Source organism: Molothrus ater, chromosome 1 (assembly GCF_012460135.2).
Source record: "Molothrus ater isolate BHLD 08-10-18 breed brown headed cowbird chromosome 1, BPBGC_Mater_1.1, whole genome shotgun sequence".
Taxonomy (NCBI): Eukaryota; Metazoa; Chordata; class Aves; order Passeriformes; family Icteridae; genus Molothrus; species Molothrus ater.
The window spans coordinates 121,488,550-121,506,550 of record NC_050478.2 but is presented as its reverse complement, the minus strand read 5'-3'; the positions used below and the strand labels follow the sequence as shown (position 1 = coordinate 121,506,550).

General features: G+C 39.7%; 2 protein-coding genes across 3 annotated transcripts; both read right to left on the bottom strand.

Annotated features, from left to right (window-relative positions):
* Nucleotides 1-653: 653 nt before the first annotated feature.
* LY96 (lymphocyte antigen 96) lies at nucleotides 654-5,662 on the bottom strand. The gene is made up of 5 exons (XM_036406863.1): nucleotides 5,228-5,662; nucleotides 4,163-4,252; nucleotides 3,139-3,267; nucleotides 2,221-2,273; nucleotides 654-1,254 (listed from the first exon to the last, which is right to left on the bottom strand). The coding sequence occupies exons 1-5, from the start codon at nucleotides 5,319-5,321 to the stop codon at nucleotides 1,165-1,167; spliced, it is 456 nt and encodes a 151-aa protein (XP_036262756.1). The 5' UTR covers nucleotides 5,322-5,662; the 3' UTR covers nucleotides 654-1,164.
* A 7,871-nt stretch (nucleotides 5,663-13,533) lies between these two features.
* TMEM70 (transmembrane protein 70) lies at nucleotides 13,534-17,907 on the bottom strand. 2 transcript variants are annotated; one of them, XM_036407000.2, is made up of 3 exons: nucleotides 17,714-17,907; nucleotides 16,541-16,652; nucleotides 13,534-15,460 (listed from the first exon to the last, which is right to left on the bottom strand). In XM_036407000.2, the coding sequence occupies exons 1-3, from the start codon at nucleotides 17,852-17,854 to the stop codon at nucleotides 15,003-15,005; spliced, it is 711 nt and encodes a 236-aa protein (XP_036262893.1). In that variant the 5' UTR covers nucleotides 17,855-17,907; the 3' UTR covers nucleotides 13,534-15,002. The 2 variants fall into 2 exon arrangements, with proteins under 2 accessions (XP_036262893.1, XP_036262894.1); XM_036407001.2 differs by lacking the exon at nucleotides 17,714-17,907 and adding an exon at nucleotides 16,887-17,699.
* Nucleotides 17,908-18,001: the final 94 nt, after the last annotated feature.

The window sequence follows — 18,001 nt, the reverse complement described above, 5'->3', positions numbered from 1 at the left end:
TCAATAAAACTGCCAACCCTTCCCGAAGGCTGAGTCCCTCTTTCCTTGCCTGTGCCTCCCTGCGTTGCCGCCCTCCTTCGCTCTCGTCTCGTGGATCTCTTCAGGACCCATAGGCGCGATAGGAGCTCCGGGCTCCTCAAGCGCCCCTCCATTGCTGATCGGGGCTGAACGTGAGCCGGGCAATCTCACCATCTCAGCACCGCAGCACTCCACCAAAGTCTGACTGAAGGTCTCGGGCACAGAGGAGCAACAGAGGGCAGGTGGGTACTTAGTGTCGGCTGCCCAAGGGGTAAAAGCTACAGGAAAACTTTAGAAATACCTTAGAGGAATAACTGAGGAATAGATCAACCTGCTGTGTGACACCACCCTCCCACTTCTGAAGGACACAGTTTGTGTAGCGTCTGCCCCTTGGACTCTGAGCAAGAGCTGAAAACATTCTAAGGGATTGCAGCTGCAGCTCTGGATGGCTAAATTCAGCTGTGCTGTATCAGTGTAACTGGAAAAAAAAGTGTTCCACTTTGGATTTTATCTACATCAGCTACTACCACATAACAAATTATTACTCCTCTGTTTCAGCTTGGTGTAAACAGAGCAGAACAATATGAAACATCTGAAGAAACATCACAAAATAACAGGAGAATAACAACCATCTCTTAAATTGATTGTACTAACAAGTTTTATTGTTACAAGAAAAGAAAAAAACTCAAACAAACCAAAAAAACACCCCCCACCACCTCACAACAGGGTTCCCAAATTCAATTGCTGTGTTATTTTAAATTGAACACTGATGAACTTCTGATTCTGGCACTTCAAAACTTCAAAACTTCTTGATTACTTTAGCTCAGCCTGAAGCACTCAACTTTATTGTAACTCAAGGCACAGCACCTAAATGCAGGACCAGCCTGACGTCCAGTCAGGGTAATTCCGTGGACTAATCAGGATGCCTGATTCCCAGAAATTTTGGGCACATTGGCTGAGCAACTGACTATGGCTATGCTACAAATGAGAAAGACTATATCTTATAGCTTCCCAGACAGCACAGGATGTATTCTGCCTCAGGAAGTTCAGTGTGCATTTACTTCACAGCTTGGATTCCAGTTGCTCACAGAAGTGACCTCCATATTCTGGAATTATTTGAGAAGTTTGTTGCACTCAGAAAGCATCTTATTTTACTATCATGGTGAAATTCAAGCATATGAGCATATTATTCTCAGAATCATCAGAGAATCCTTGCATAACAATACTATAATTGCCCTAAAACAAGGAAGAAAAAAAAAAAAAAGAAAATTAGTCCACAATACTGCCTGCTCTTGTCTAAGTGGCTTCTTGGAATGGTTCTGGTGATTTCTGTTAGAACTGAAAAAGACACATTCCCTTCAGGGACTGTTCTCATAGGTATAGTCAGGTAGATGAGTGCATAAAAATAAAAGTGTTCACCTTCCTTCTCATGGCCAGCCTACTCAGGAACAGCATTTCCTGGTCTAGCAGAGTCCCACCAGGAGGTGCCAGGTCTACCATGAGTTCCTCATGGAGAGGAGGACAGCTCATGGCAGAGGATGTTCCTGTCTGTTACAAGCTCTGGGGCTACAAGAGCTGTTAGTTTGTGGAGGCCCATGAGCTAAGGGGGATGGTGGAGATTTTGGACCAGTAGGAGCTCCTTAGTGACATTTTTAGGAATTAATAGTCTTGATAAGGGTCTTGGAAAAGCTCAGACAACTGATGAGGCAGTTGTTGGATGAGAATGGCTTAACCTGAGGACTGGTGCTGCCCCTAGTTTAACAGTAGAGCATTGCTTTTACTTTTTGGATACTGTTATCCCATTTCAAATCTTTGAAAATGGTTTCATGGAGTAAAAGAGCAGCATGTGAAGAGAATGTAAAATAAAGAATGAAATGGGCAGAAGGAATATGAATGGATTTACTCGAACAGGTAAAAGGAAAGAGAATAATTTACCAAACAAAATGGAATAATTAAGGTGACATTAATCGATTCCTTTGGTCTTTTCTTTTATAAAATAAAGGAAGAAAGGTAGAGGAATAATAACCCTAGAACATCTAGCATTTCAGAGATGCTATAATTTTATTGTCATCAGTTCTATTATAAGAAAGTTTTCTGACATTTCCTCTTCTGTTTTCTACAGTTTGGGTGAACACCTCTCTTCAGAAAAAAATATACCTGTAAGTATGTGATTTTACTATTATATAAAGCATTGAAAAGTACCTTTGGAAATTCAAATCTTGAGCCTTTAATGTCAAATGCTGAGTCAAGTGTTTCTGAAAAACAGAGATAATTATAATACAAAGAGTTACTTAACCATAAAGCCATCAATCAGACTGCCTAAATAATTTCAAAGCAATATGGAATATCTCTCAGCAGCAGTTGCCAATGTCACTTACTTTTTCACTGATAAAGCCCTCATCTGTTTCTTCTCTCAGAGCTCTGACTTTTGGTTGAAACCACATCAGAAAACAGAAATTAACCACAGTGCTCCTGCAACATCTCCTCCAGACAAATCCTACTGTGATAACTCCAGTAATTTAACTTGTAATAGTAGTTCACTTGAATGGTAACTGAAGAGAGCCAATACTGAGTTTTAAAGAAAGGAAAACAGACTGCATTTTGACCTCCTTACAGATCTTTTTGGCCTTTAGTCTGACATCCTGCCTGGATTCTCTGAATCTGAGCATGTATTGTGTCAATATTTGTTAGCCCCCACCAAAGGATTCACTCTTCTCTATTGGAAAAAAAAAAAAATCATCCTACTTAGGTGTATAAAATCTCTTAAAAAACCCATCCAGACACATATCTAAATAAACTTTGTTCTGGATATTAGTAGTGCCCACAGTGCCTCTCAAATTTCCTGTTCAGTCCAGTCAAATGCAAGCTTTCCATGTCATTTTAGAGATGTTCATAATATGTCATCATCAGATGAAGGATATTAGTAATCCTCATTTATGGAGATGGAAACTGCAGAACAAGGATGTTAAAATAAAGAATTTGGATATTTTCTACTTCACTGGAATTCTGGCTCTGGAGAATTGCCTGCTCTGAGGTCTGCTGCCTGCCAAGCAAGGTCTAGATTGTGGAGATAAAACTCTGTTTGCATGGGTTGCTTGCACCATGTATTTTCACACCAACCTCCTTTCAGCGTTGCGCACAGTGAGTATTCATCGTCAGCTCCGCTGCAGAGGAGTTCTTTCCAGAGGAGTGCTTTGGCACCATCATACCAGACATTGAAGACAATCTTCAAAAAGTGGATGTCACTTCCTAATTAAAACATTGCAAGTAAGAAAATGGTAACTGGTGGGGAGGAAAAGCAAATATGGAGACATGCTGTTTAGATAAAAACTAGATTTAGCCAAAATACTGTATTTTTGTAAGACTCCCCCAAAATTAAAAAGGTATATATCTTGAAAACTGCTACTTCCAGAAAAAAGGGGAAAAAAGCTATTGTTGTTTTTAACAAAAACAAAATATTAGTCTTAAAAAATATTTGGGAGAAAAATTTCAAAATGTGTTTTAATTTCTTTAGTAAAGGAAACAGAGTTCATTCAGCTTCACAGCTACCCTAAACATGTGCTCAAATGAAGACCTTAGTTTTAAGCAGGTGTTGCAAAGGAACTATCATGAGTGCATCATAAAAATGTCTTTCAAGGGAAGTAAACCTAAAGCAGAAGGGGAAGTTTATGATACAGCCAGGTCCTAAACATTTCATTAGCTGAGCATGCTGGCTTAAAGCTGGGTTTAAAGACCACAGTTAGGTTTGCACACAAAATGCAGTACCATTTCCAGCTTCTGGAACATGCATATTCTTCATAGAAGCCCTGCCATAGTTGGAGGGCCTGATGATACTCTCTCTCCTTTAAAAGACTTGGATCTTGTCCAGGCCAGAAGACCAAAATGCACATACACCTAAACTGTCACAGATTTGCATTTACAGTGACAGTCCTGCGTGCAGGGCTCTGGTAACTGCTCCAAGTAAAACTCAAACACATTTCACAAATCATCATTTCTGTCCATCGCTATAGTTTATCTGTTCCATTTTTAACCCTAGAAACCAATTTCCTAAGTCACATGGCATTTAGGATGAGGTGTCAATTTTTCAGTTGTATTTCATTTTCAGCATTTCCAGCATATAATTGTCTAGTTAAGAGACACTCACTTGGAATCCAGGTAAGATTAGCCTTCCAGACAGGTTTGTTCTTTGTGCTGCAAGGTGTCAGATTAAACATGAAAGAATGAGCTGTAGAATCTACAGGAAAAAAAAAATCATTTCACATTGATAGTGTGAATAGGTTTCTCCATAAAAATAATTAGAATATATACAGTTATACACACAAAAACCACAAATATATTTTTAAATGTATTTGAGTTATATGCTATAAAATTGCTCAATAGAATATATGTGGTAAATATTAAATGTTTTTTAAATTATATTATTAATTATTTTTACATTTAAAGGGCAAAACCAGTATCATATTTCTTTAAGTAAAGAGAAGTAAATTTTTGGTTGATGATATTTTGCACACAAAAAACAGAGACAAAAGTACCTTTATTTCTCTTTTGAAGATATAAAAACTTTTTATTAGCACTAAACCAGCATGGTCTTCTGCTGAAAATATCCCTACTTATGCTAATCATGCTGACAAGAGCTAAAAATATTTTTAATGCATCAGCATATTTTCCAGGTAATGTAAATGAACCTTTGAGTAGATTTGCTCTGTGACTGACCCACCTTGCATTTTTAAAATACACAAAATATCAGCCCATGACACAGACAGGGCAAGGAGGGACACATCATGCTGTCCCAGAACCTGATTGGTACTGCAGCCTGACAGAATACGACATTCCCTCTTTTTTTCACATACTTCAAGCTTTTCATTGTAACATACTGGTTAACTCAATAGGTATAATTTATACAACAGAGTACTTGAAAAACTAGTTTAAATCCATTATCTTCTAATATTTCCTGAACAAAAATATGCCTACTTTACTTGAGAATAAAATTCTCTCTCTCCTAGCTGCTGGAACTAGCCTTGTGGTAAGATTTATGCCTATGAAGTAAAATTCTTATAACAGAGTGATTAATAACAGAAATATACTTCTTTTTCTGTATTTCTCAAAGAAACATAGAAAGAAAAGAAACAAATTCAAAAGAAAATCCACACTCAGACTACAGTAATTATTCCAGAAATTTAACAAAAGGATTACCTATTTTTTTACTTACCACAAAAAGTATACGACATTTCAAGATCTGATGATGTACAAATTAATTCACTGACTCCAGGGGTAAATAAAATGAAAAAAAGGAGTCCAAACATAGTTACTTTTTTTGCTCAGTATCCGATGGTACAAAACTTCATTTGGGAGAAAGAGGAAGAAAATTCAGCACAGTCATCGTCAGTCACATGTCTTCAGGGAAAGAAAGTTCTGCTATTTACCAAATTCTCTGCAATCTTTGTTAATTCTACTGCAGCACTGTCACTTATCTTCACACTAAATTTTGTTAAGAAAAAGAATTCCTGCTTTTGTTGTTACATTTTCCTCAGACAATGCAGCTGAAACCAAGAGTGGAAAATTAAAGAGAAAATGGTGTGAAATGGGGAAGTGAAATGACATTATGACTACCAGAAGCACGTAATGAGCAAGTTTAGTTGAGTCATCAGGGGTAAGATTTTTAAAGGCATAATTTCAAACACAGAGTTTCCTGCACACATTAGAGAAGAGAAAAATCCACAACTGATGAAAACCAAGTCCATTCTTTTATTTTTATGGTAGCCAGTATCTCTCACTGGTTTTCATGTGAGCCTCTTACAAAGCTCACCATGCTTTAAGAATACACCAGACATCTGAAGGAATGCAATTAGATGATGTATTTCAAATGGAGCTGAATGCAACCATCTGATGTTATGATGTGCACAAAAACCATGACTGATTGTGCCCAGAGATGGGGGTAATTCCTAAATTAATTAAGGAAAGGGAAAAATTAATTAAAGGTGCCTGAAAGTACCAAATAATTAACTACTACCTGAAATAATTTACAAAATAAGACAAAAATTTGAAAATTTAATGCAGCTAGAGAACTCCCTTCAGTATTTCCAAATCTTTCTATAGACCACAAGAAGAGTCCCACTGGCCTGACAGAGTTCAAAATTTTATGAAATTTTCAGTATTTTAAGTAGGAATTCAAAATTATGTAACTTTCCTGACAGATCTCCAGAGTACATACATCACACACAGATTTTTGCTGTTGTTTAGCAGGATGCTATAAAACATCTTTGTGATCATAGCAATAACACAGTTATGTTTCAAGATGGACAAATTTTGCTTAAAAATAGTAAGACACACAGTTAAATTGAAATAAATCAGGAAGGCTGTAATAGTTGAAAAAAAGAAATGCAGTAGTGAGACAGTCACAAAGGAGCTGTGAAACAGCTATGAAAGAAGAGCTATCTTTTGCACATACAGCCAAAAAAATATTCCTTTCAGCCACAAAGCCATGACCAGTGGTGTGAAGGAGTTTAACCTCTGAGAAGCCAAGCCAGGCTCTCTGCTGAGTCTTCTGTCAGTCCAACAGGTTTAGCACAAGTCCCAGGTCAGTCTGAGGTGGGCAGGGGGTGGCATTGACTGTATCCCAGTGATATACAAGATTTCCCAGCTGAACATGGGTCCCTCTGTGGCCAGACTTGGTCTGGCATTGCTGCTCAATGCGTTGGGTGGCTGATGCACTCATGGGCAGAGTGGAAAGAGCGCTGCAGATTGACAAGATTTTACATAAAGCTCTCTTAATATGAAAGAAGACAAACTCTCTGCTGAATTGACTTTCTAGACCTGGTTCAGGCATGGGTGTTTTTTTCAGATACTTGCTGCAGAAAAGTTATAGATGAGGAATGAGTCCCCCCTGGTGGCTCAGACAGTCAGACACATGCAGAAACCTCTGATCCTTCCTTACTGCATTTTTATTGCACAAGACTATTCAAATGCTTTAAAAAGTCAGTGGAAGAAAGCTCAATTTAAAAGTATCTGGCTGGATAAATGGGAAAATAAGAACAATAAGTACTACTGGTATCATAGCTAAAATATCCTTTATGACCATGATTATAAAGCCTACAACCTTGACCGCTGTGTTTGGTCAAACTGTCATTAAATCAAAATAACTTTAATTATTTTTAAATACTTTCAGCAAATTCTGTTTTAGATGCTTGTGGCACTTCCTGCCAACATCAATGCTGTTCATAGAAGTGATGTCTTGTGATGACCACCAAAGTCCCAAATCAGTGCACTAATAGTGTGAAGAGTCTGTTCTGTTCCTTTCAAGTCAGTATGAGGATCACTGCAGAAGATTATGAAGTTCTATACACTTTAATTTTAGAAAATCTTTTTTCTTTACTATAATCTTTTTCTTATGTATTCCAATCCAGAAGGAAGGCAAAAAGGAAGGAGAAGTGGAAAGAGCTACACAATAATGTTACTTCACTGAGGTTTTGTCAGTGCAATATTTCATTTATTTTGAAATCCTTTGCAAGTAAATTCTGTAGGAACCAGCTCTCATGTCCAATTAACAGTACACAAATTTAAGTTTAAAGAATCTAGAACTTCATACCTATGACTTTTAATTTTGCTACATCTGAGATGTTGAGAAAAGAAGTTTATTCCAAGGTTCCTCACTGATTTGTGGTTAAAATCCTTAAAATAATTAATGATATTTTTATCTTCTTTCTCAATGCATCCAAGAAGTTCTTAACTTATTTTTGATTGTTTTTGAAAATAATCACTTTGTATTTGGATTGTTGCCTGCAGGTGAGTACATTGACCAGATAAGCACTTGTAAGTCATTAACATCGCCCTCTGGAAAGATTTATAATATGCATGATCTAATATCCCATCACAGAAAAATAAATAACAGTACACCAGTATAACAGTACTCAATTTCAAAGTGTTAGACAGAATTAAAGATTATATCCTAGTTTTTGGCATGTAACAAAAATTTCACTTTAATGGAAAACTCTTTTAAGATATTAACAACATTTATTAAATAAAGAAAGAGGCAATAATAGTTTTCCTTGAAGGACCATTTGTGAGTTTTTGAAGTAGATAGTTTTGCACCTGGAAGCAGACATTTATTCTTTCTGATTGTGGGTTTAGGTTTGATGCTGAAGGCACTAGAATGTAAAGGGGCCCTATATAAGGCATAAGACTGCATTCACAAAATAAAAATAAACTCAACTATCAGCATGAAGAATAGAAAACTGTGGACTCTTCTCAAATCCCCTCACCTTATCTTTGACAATGTTTATAGTGGAAGAAGAAAGTCATGCCCAGGGGTACAATAAAGAGGTAGAGGATTTATTTCCTCTACAAGCAACTGATTAAATGCTTGAGAGTGCCATAAGAGTCCAAACCAAGAGCAGGGCATTGGCACATATCCAGTGGTGCATTGGCACATATCCAGTGGTGCATTGGTAGCATTTGAGTTAAGAACGAAAGAGTTTTTGAAATATAGAAAAAGTGCTGTGCATTATGCTGAATATGTTTTGTTAAATGCTGTATGAACTTTGGCTTAGTGGTTTGATTTGAATATATCCCATTAAACCACTGGAGACTATTAAAATGCAGCAAACACATACCAGGTGGTATGGTTTTCCTGTGCAAACTATTATGTTGGAAATAACTCCCCGCCTCTTGCCAGTAGCCATATGGTTTATCCTCTGCAAGCCAAGTTTAGGACTAAAACTTACAGTTGTACCCTGAAGTATTCATTAAACTATTAAAATTGCCAAAAAGAAGAGAAAGAAGAGCATGAAGGGATAAGAAAGGGAGATGTCCTACCTGAGGCTCACAGTATGCACACCACAGCAACACTTTCCACCCTGGAATTCTAGAAAGGGCGACAGCTGGACATATTTTGTGGCTGTTTGCTCTTGTTCTCTGCTATTCCCTGCTTAAAATAGCTGCTTGCTGAGGTCTGTGTAGCTCTGGGATAATCTTATTATAGTGGATCCAACTCACAGCTAAGCACACTTGTCCCATTTCTCATGCAGTCTGCAGCAGGCTATGCTATACACTGGGGAATGAAGAAATCCATGGTATGAGACATGAAGAAATCTGTGGTATGGACACAGAACTCCAGAGCAACCAAATTACAGCAGTTTAGCAAGTTTCCACCCTATTAAGTTATGTTGAGCGGTTGTAATAACTCACGTCTGCTCTTAATTTTTACAGCACAAAGAGACTTTCATGAAATTTCCATCACCTAAATCAACCCCTCATGGTTCCATGAAAAAATTTACAGATTTTCTTCATCTTTCCCAATATGATGACTTTGGTATGTAATAAAGCAAGGTCCAGTCAAATTAGTTAACTTTTAATTCTATGGTGTGGTTAAGAGCGTGAAGTACCTCACAGCTTTAAACATTTCCCTTTGAAGTACCAAAAAGGGATAATTTCCTCATCAAAAACTTTTACATTTGCACAAAAAAAAAAAAAAAGAAAGAGGGTTGTAGGATAATTTAATTCAAAAAATAACTTTAAAAAATGACAAGGAACTTTGTACCTTATAATTAAGAACAGATAGGGACTAATGAATAATAATGTGGACAAGGCTAAAAACTTAAGAAAGGGAGAGGGTCACCAGCAAGAAAATAGCATGTAGTAAAAGTCTGAAAAGAAAAATTTGCATATATCCTGACTATTATTCAAAGGGAAAAGATTAAAAAACAGTCATCTATGACCTTTTTTGGAAGCTTTAAAGGCTGGAAAGGGATAGGAAGAATGTGTCTTGAAAGGAGTCTTCAGTAATTTCATACAGAATAACAAAATTAAAGACCAGTGAAATCACAGAGTCCAACATACAGAGGGTGTTTCCTTGAACAACTCCTTTAGGCAAAGAAATCTTGCAATTTCAATGGGGATCAATTTTGGCAAGCTTTGGTCCAAGCCCCTGCACTTCATGGCATCCCATGCCTTTTGATGGCTTTCACTTTGGCGAAATTTTTTTTTTCAGTATCCATGCCATGTCTCTCATATCTTCCCCTCAAAGTTCTGTCTTCCTCCTTGATTTTTTCCTTGCTTTTGCAGCATCTGTGGAGTTAGTTTTGGCATGTTTTGGTCCTTTGCACTGCACCTCATTAATCCCAGTCCATTTGCTTGTAGTCACAAAATGTCCCAATTTTCTGATTTTTTTGTTTTTGCTTCGATTGCATTTCATTTGATCCTATCTCCTTTCCAGAGTGTTTGCAAGTCTTTCTTTTCTGTTTTGCAAGATTTCATTTCCCTTCCCAAAAGGAAATGGAACAGAAGAAAAAAAAAGAAAGAAAATTGTGAAATTTAGTGACTACAAGAAAATTGTCTGAGATGAAGTGAGGTGCAGTGGAAAGGACCAAAATATGCCAAAACTAACCTCACAGATGGAGGTGTTCAAGGCAAGACTGGATGTAGCACTCAATCCCCTCTTGTAGTTGGCACAGTGCTGTTTGGCCATAGGTCAAACCTATAGCAGCCTTTTCCAAAGTCTTATCACCGTTTCTACGAAGAAATTTCACCTGATGTCCAACCTGAACCTCCCCTGGCACAGCTTGAGGACATTTCCTCTCATCCTGTTGCTGGTTGCCTGGGAGATCAGTGACCCCCATCTGGCTACAACCTCCTCTAATAAAAGGTCCCCTGAGCCTCCTTTTCTCCAGGCTAAACAATTGCAGCTCTTTCAGCTGCTCCTCTCAGTGAGGACTTACCCTCTAGACCCTTCACCATCTTCATTGCTCTTCTCTAGACTCACTCCAGCACCTTAATGCCCTCCCTGAATTAGGGGCCTCAAAACTGGACACAGTACATGAGGTGTGGCCACACCAGTGCCGAGTAAAAGGGGGCAATCACTGCCCTGGTCCTGCTGGCCACACTATTGCTGATACACATAGATACATTCCTGCTCTTCACACCAGATTGAGTGAAACTGGGCCCAAGGTAAGATGTGTCCAGCTGCTATGCACAACTGATTGGTTGGTCCTGAAAAGGCTGCTGGAGCTGTCAGCCTTCACGGTAGGCATTGCCTTTCAAATAAACAGTTTGAAAATCATTTATTTCAGAAAACTGGGCTCCTACATCAGTATTTCCTTCAGAACCTCCACATGTACAAGCATATTTAGATCTCATAAATAGTTTCTTCCATGTCCTGGTTTAGGGCAAATGTGGGAGAAAACCTCCAAAGGGGGCCCCTCCAGAAAGCAAATCCACACAGCCCCTTCCCCCAATTGGTTCAGGAAGGATTCTTCAGAGAGAAGTGGAAAGAACCTGTTTATTTAACAGGCCCAGCACCCGCTGGCACACAAAATGAGCAATACCAGACAACACTCTTTCACTACTCTGAAAAAGATAACAAATTCAGAAAGTCTGTCTTGGGGGTGGTTGCTCTGTTATCAACCCCTCTGGTGCTGGGGATAGCTGCTGCAGGCCACAGGGTACAAACTCTCAGTGTTTCCCAGGTCCCAGTCTGGAGCAGGTTCAAGTGGTTCCAAGAAAGAGAAAGAAAAACCAGTCCAGGGAAAAAATCAGACTAGTTAGCTAAACTAACTAATGAGCAGAAGCAATAGCAAGAGCAAAGCAGGAGCAAAGCAGAAGCAAGAGCAAGAGCAAAGCAAAAAGCAAAAGCAGTGCTATGTACTGCCCCGACTCTGTGTCCCACCAGCTGTGGGGGAGCAGGCTGATAACAAAACAAAACATTCGCTCTTCAGAGCCAGTCTTGAAGGCACAGAACATCATATCCAGCATAAACAAAACAGATGACTGGGGATACAAGCATCATAACGTCACCCTGGGACATTCCATATCATGTACAAGTTACTTACACCCAAAGAAATATCAACAGCTTTCAGGGATGAAAATTAGCAGTAATAAGTAAGTAATAATGTAAGTTAGCAGGCAGTAATACTTCTGCACTTAGTACTGGTTTTCACCAAGGGTATGAAACTGAAAAAAAATGCACTAGAAAAAATAGTCATTCACATAATTCATAGGGTTGTTAAACAGACATGGAGCTAACAGACTTTGGGAATTACCTGGTAGTAATTTGTTTATTGAAACACCTACACCACAGTTGATTCCCTTGCATGATTTGTTAGTAGCAAAGGGGCCTGCTCTGATTTATGCACATTTTCTACCGTAGAAAGACACAAAGCATTTCAGAGCTTCCCACCTGGAAATGGAGACAATGCACTAAAAAATATCTTAAGACAGACTGCTCAGAACCCAGAGCGGAGAAGAAATACATCTTGGATTACAATTCCCTTGCTTTATTTTGATTCTAATGTGAATAACTGCTCTCAACAATATAAACCAGTCACATATGTGGAAGTATACTCATGTTCTGTGTTCATTTTTGGGCCCCTCACAACACAAAGGACATTGAGGTGTTGAGTGTGTCCAGAGAAGGGCAGTGAAGCTGGTGAAGGGTCTGGAGCACAAGTCTTATGAGGAACAAACAGCTGGGGGAACTGGAGTTGCTCAGTCTGGAGAAAAGGAGGCTCAGGAGTGATCTTATCAGTCTCTACAACCTGAAAGCAGGTTGTACCAAGGTCGGGATCTGTCTCTTCTCCCAAGTAACAAGCCATAGGACAAGAGGAAACAGCCTCAAGTTGCACCAGGGGATGTTTAGCCAGGATATTAGGAAAGATTTCTTCACTGAAAGGGCTGTCAAGCACTGGCATGGCTCCCTGGGGAAGTGGTTGAGTCACCAACACCAGAAGGTATCTAAAAGATACATAAATGTGGTACTTAAGGACATGGTTTAGTGGTGGACTTGGCAGTGCTGACTTAATGGTTGGAATTAATGATCTTGGAGGTCCTTTCCAACCTAAATGGTCCTACAATTCCAATCTAAGTGTAGCAGCAAACAAAGCAAAAGCAAGTAGAATATTGAGTATCTTCAGTAAGTCTGGTCTTCTTTTTCCTAATATAAAAGTACTCCTCTATTATTTCCAAGTTGCACATTGGAAGTATTTTTTCTGAGACTATATCCCAGCCAGAATGATCACCTATCTTCTGGTAGAATTCTGGATTCTTTAATATTATTTTTAATCATCTGTGTGTCAGAAAGCCACCTACTAGCTTCACTAGCTTTTCACTATCAGAACATGAGCAGAATAACATTTATCTTCCATAGATAGAAATTTAGTCACTAGCATGGAGATATCTTACTCTTGCTGCTTAATTCTGAATTGGCCAAATCTCAAAATTAGAAATGAAAACTTTTTGCAGTCAGAAGGAAAAGATGAGGATTTTGATATTGCTTATGGAGTACATCAATATAATTCTGGGGCTTTCCTTTACCTTCTCCAGCAAACTCTATTTCCTGTTCTCCCCATATTTGTCATTGGAAGATCAAGCCAATCTCATCTTTCAATGCAAGCACCAAAAGAAGTGAGTGAATGCATCAGACAAAGACTACTTTTAACTAAGTGTAAAACATCATTTCAATGAGGACAAATAGTACCAGGTGATCAGAATTGCTTGTTCAAAATAACTTGAACCTTACATGTTCAGTATAATTTTATGAAAATTTTATTTATATATTATTGCTACCCATGAAATGATACTGGCTTAACAAGACATTATCACCCTTGTAAAATTATAGTTGTGCCAACCCAAAAAAACTGCCTCAAAAATATTGGGATGGGACAATTTGCTTTTCAATTACTAAGCAAAGTACATTGAGGACAGTCAGAAAAGCAACGTTCAAAACCCTTGTTAATTATCATGTGTGGTGTCATCCTACAAAAGGAAATTGAAATAATAGTATTGGAAGACATTTAGACTTTTAAATACAGTTTTTCAACTACAACTTAGGAAACAGCTTGAAAGTTAGCTATAATTTTTTTATTTGCAGGATCAGGATGACTAGTAGCAAGTATCAGATTTTCTTATTACAAAGGGCACTGTTAACACAGAAGAATTCTAATTTTGGGCTTTTTTCAATTCAGTAATTTTTATGTCTCAAAATATTAAGGCCCTTCATTCTTTGAAAACAAGTATCTGTCAGTTTATGTGCCTTCAGCTAAAAAATTTAAATCCAACTTCTACACACTCAAGGGAGAACCAGTCTAAGACCAGATTCCCCTTTTTAAGTTGAGTAAAAGGTGGCTTTCTTCACCTGAAAATCAAGAGATGTGTTCTTCAAAGGCACAATTGCTTCCCCACCTTACATAAATGCTGACAGAATGCATTTTAACCACTAGCTGCTAGAATTTTCTTTGTTGATTCAAATACAGCACCTCTTGTCAGGGGGATGCTCACAGAGCCAATCTTATGTCACGGTGCTTTCCCATGCCCAAGAAGAGAAGCTTCTTGCTCTCCACCTTTGGGGACAGGGTTGCTTGGAGTGGGACTTTAGCTTACCTGAGAGTACCCTTGAGTGGCTAGAACTTACTGCTCTATTATATATACACAGCCATTCTCCCATGTCCTTCTCTCCTCTGGGAGGGAGTTGTAGCAGGAATTCACAAGAATACCTGGCTGCTTTCCAGAGACTCCTCCTGGCTACCCATTGTCTCACAAAGGGAAGGGAAAGCCTCGATCACTCCCTTTATACCATCACCAGCAGCAACAAAAAGCCTGGTATTTTCAGATTAAGTACAATTAATATTTAAAGCTTAACATCTTAACTACATACTTAATAGGAAATTAGTGTCTTCTGACACAGAGATGGTGGGACTGCCACACAGCTCAGGCATTTTGCAGTTCTCTGGAGAGCTAAAACCAACCATCAAACCAAGAATAAACAAGCAAAAGACAGGGCTAGGCATCTCCTTTTTTACTGTATTTTATGTCATTAACTCTAAAGAAATCCTCACATTGTTTGCAATATTTTTTTAATAAGTGTCTCTCTTTATACACTCCAAAATGCATATGGAAAACTCCAGCTACCTGATACTTAAGCAAGTGCAATAGATTTTTACATTCTTTCACATATATAGTACTGCATTATGAACAATGATACTGACATTATCTTCAAATTATTTCCTTTCATCAGCTTCCTTTACCGCCTCTAAATCCTCAAATTTAAAAATTGAGGATTTGTCATAGCCCATGAGATGGTTATAATCCTGAGGATTTGGGAAAAGCGTAGGATTAACAAGCATTGACTTCGTTTTAGCGTAAAATGTTGTAAACATCTTGGAGATGTCTGGAATCTTTACATCTTTCTGATGGAAAACAGTTGCCTTTTCTGCCAAGATGGCATTGTAGGTAATGGCTGTATAGGTGTCCACTTCATCTTTATAATAGAGCCGGATCACATAACCTTTCGTAAGGAGATGCAAAGTAACCGGAGTTACAAACGTAAAAATCCCAATCAACCCATAAAAGGCACCTTGGACAAGCAAACTTTCCACTCCAATACCACTTTTGAGCATGATGTAGGGCATCATGAACAGGTTGAATATGCTGGTGGAGTAAGAGAAAAACTTCACACCTATATAAAAGAAATCAAAGAAAATAAAGGTTAAAACTTATGAGCAACATTTTCTCTACAATTACCTGTATTTTTCTACCACATAACAATGCTGTTACTTGAACTGATGAAGTTACTGAAAACCCCTTTCCCTATTTTTTTAAGCTTATGGAGAAACCATTGAAAGCCCAATCTGCCTTATTGCCACTGTTGTGATTTGTTTGCACCTTCATGCTGGGTTTATCAAAGGTGGCTCTATTTCTGTGATGCAGCCAGCTATTAGCTGTTACACTCACATATGAAGTTTTTTTCTGCCTTCACAGGCAGAAGAACTGATTTCTAATGAGACTTAACTCCATTCATGGACACATGTAATGGTGCTCATTGAAGAGATGGCAGACAGGGAATTTCTCCCCTCATCAACAACTAATGTTGACATTCAGTGTGTATTACAAAGAAGCCAGCTTGGCTGCTATGCATAAACCCTGGGTTACTAAATATTAACAAGTACTCCCCACCCATTTTCCATGTGGCTTGAAAGACAGTAGCCAGGGCTGTGGACCACCCACAGTCCTTAAATCACCCTGAAAACCAGGAGCCCAAGATGCTGTGACAAATAAGTATGTTAGGGCACATTTCAAAGATGTGTATCAGAAAACATCCAATGGCTTTCCCTTTCACTAGGTCTTTGTAACATTCACTGGCCAAAGAAAGATTTGCAAAGTCTCATTAGAGATGGAGCTCTTCATCATAATACCTGCCTGCCTGGGAAGAGTTTCAGGAACACTTCCAAGCACACAGAATATAAAGAGCAGTTATAGCTCATCTTTGTTGCTTACTGGGCTGGATAAGCCAACCCCAAGGGCCTCAAGAGAAGCCAAAGCAGGCTAAGGGGTTACAGAGATGAACAGAGCTCTCTGCACACCCAAGCAGAGAAGCAGAAACCAAGCACCACCACTGCCCTTTTTTGTACATATGATCCAGATTCTGGCAAACTTTAAAAGGAGAACACTCACTTTTAGTGTTTCATTTTAAAGTTACTAAATACTGTTAAAACTACAACAACAAAAAAGGCAATATAAACCACTTTGAATCACATACCTAACACTGTCTTTGCCAAATTTCCTTTATAAACTAATCTTCCATGTTCAGGGTGATCATGAGGGGAGGATGTGCTGAGGCTTCGAACAGCCACTCCTTGAAAAGATGCAGCCTGAAAGATGAAACCAGTACAGGGCTAAGGAACATCAGTATTACACCTTATATCTACCTATCCATGCATATACACACATATATGTACATGTATACACTCAGACAAAGCTTCTCCTTGCCCTGAACCCAGCATTTCAGCCTAACGATTTCAAACTAAGGATTAAAGTTAGGTTACACTCCAAAGCATGCCCAAAAACTCCAATTAATACGCTGCCTGACTGTTTTAGTAACTTACCATGTAAATATCCCAAATTAGCATGAAATATTTGCAACTCCATTACTGATAATTGAGGCAGCAATCGATTTACACATAGCTTTGCAGAGAGATGTTCATGGCATCTGTGCTCATCACATCTCTGATCATAAAATAATAGAAAGGCCTGGGTTGAACTGGGTCTCAAAGATCATCCATTCCAACAGCCCTGTTGGGGGTAGGGACACCTTCCACTACGCCAGTTTGCTCCAAGCTCCATCCAGGCCGTCCTTAAGCACCTTGAGGGTTGGGGCATCCACAGCTTCTGCAGGCAACCTACTCCAGTGCCTCACCACCCTCACAGAAAAGGATTTTTTTTCCTAATATCTTAGATTAGCTAAATAGCTTCCTTTAGATTAGCTAAACTTACTCTCAGTTTTAATCCGTTCCCCCTTGTCCTGGCACTTCATGCTCTTGTAAAAAGACCCTTTTCCCTACAGGTCTTTCTTGTAGGCTCCCTTCAGATACTGGAAGGCCACAATTAGGTCATCCCAAAGCCGGCTCTTCCCCAGGCTGAACAAACTCAATTACCCCAATCATTCACCGCTGGAGAGGTGCTACCTGCCTCCTCCAGTCATTTTGGCGGCCTCCTCCTGACTCGCCCCCGCAGGTCGATGGGGGCTCCAGAGCTGGACAAAGCACTGCAGGTGGGGTTTCACCTGAGCGTACGCCCCGAGGAGCACCTCGCTTTCCTCCTCAAAATCCCCTAAGGGCAAAACTGCCAATCCCAGTCCCTTCCCCGGGGGGCGGGAACGCTCCCTCCGCTCCCACAGTCCCCACATAGTCCCCACATAGTCCCCACACAGAACCTGCTGGGGCCTCGCAGCGGCAGCGGCCACGGCGCCCCGGTGGCGGCAGGCGGGGTGCGCGGCGCCCCGCAGCCATGCGGAGGCGGAGGCTCGGCGGCAGGCGGCGGCGGGGACGGCCCGGAGCAGCAGCAGCGGGAGCATGGCGGGGCCGCGGCCGCACCGGGGACACGGCGGGCGGTGCCACTCCGACAGCCCCCGGCGCGCCGCCGCCGCGCCGCGCTTTGGTTCCGGCAGTAGGAGGCTCCGCGGCGCCCCCGTCAGCATCTCCCGCTCAGCCGCAGAATGCCA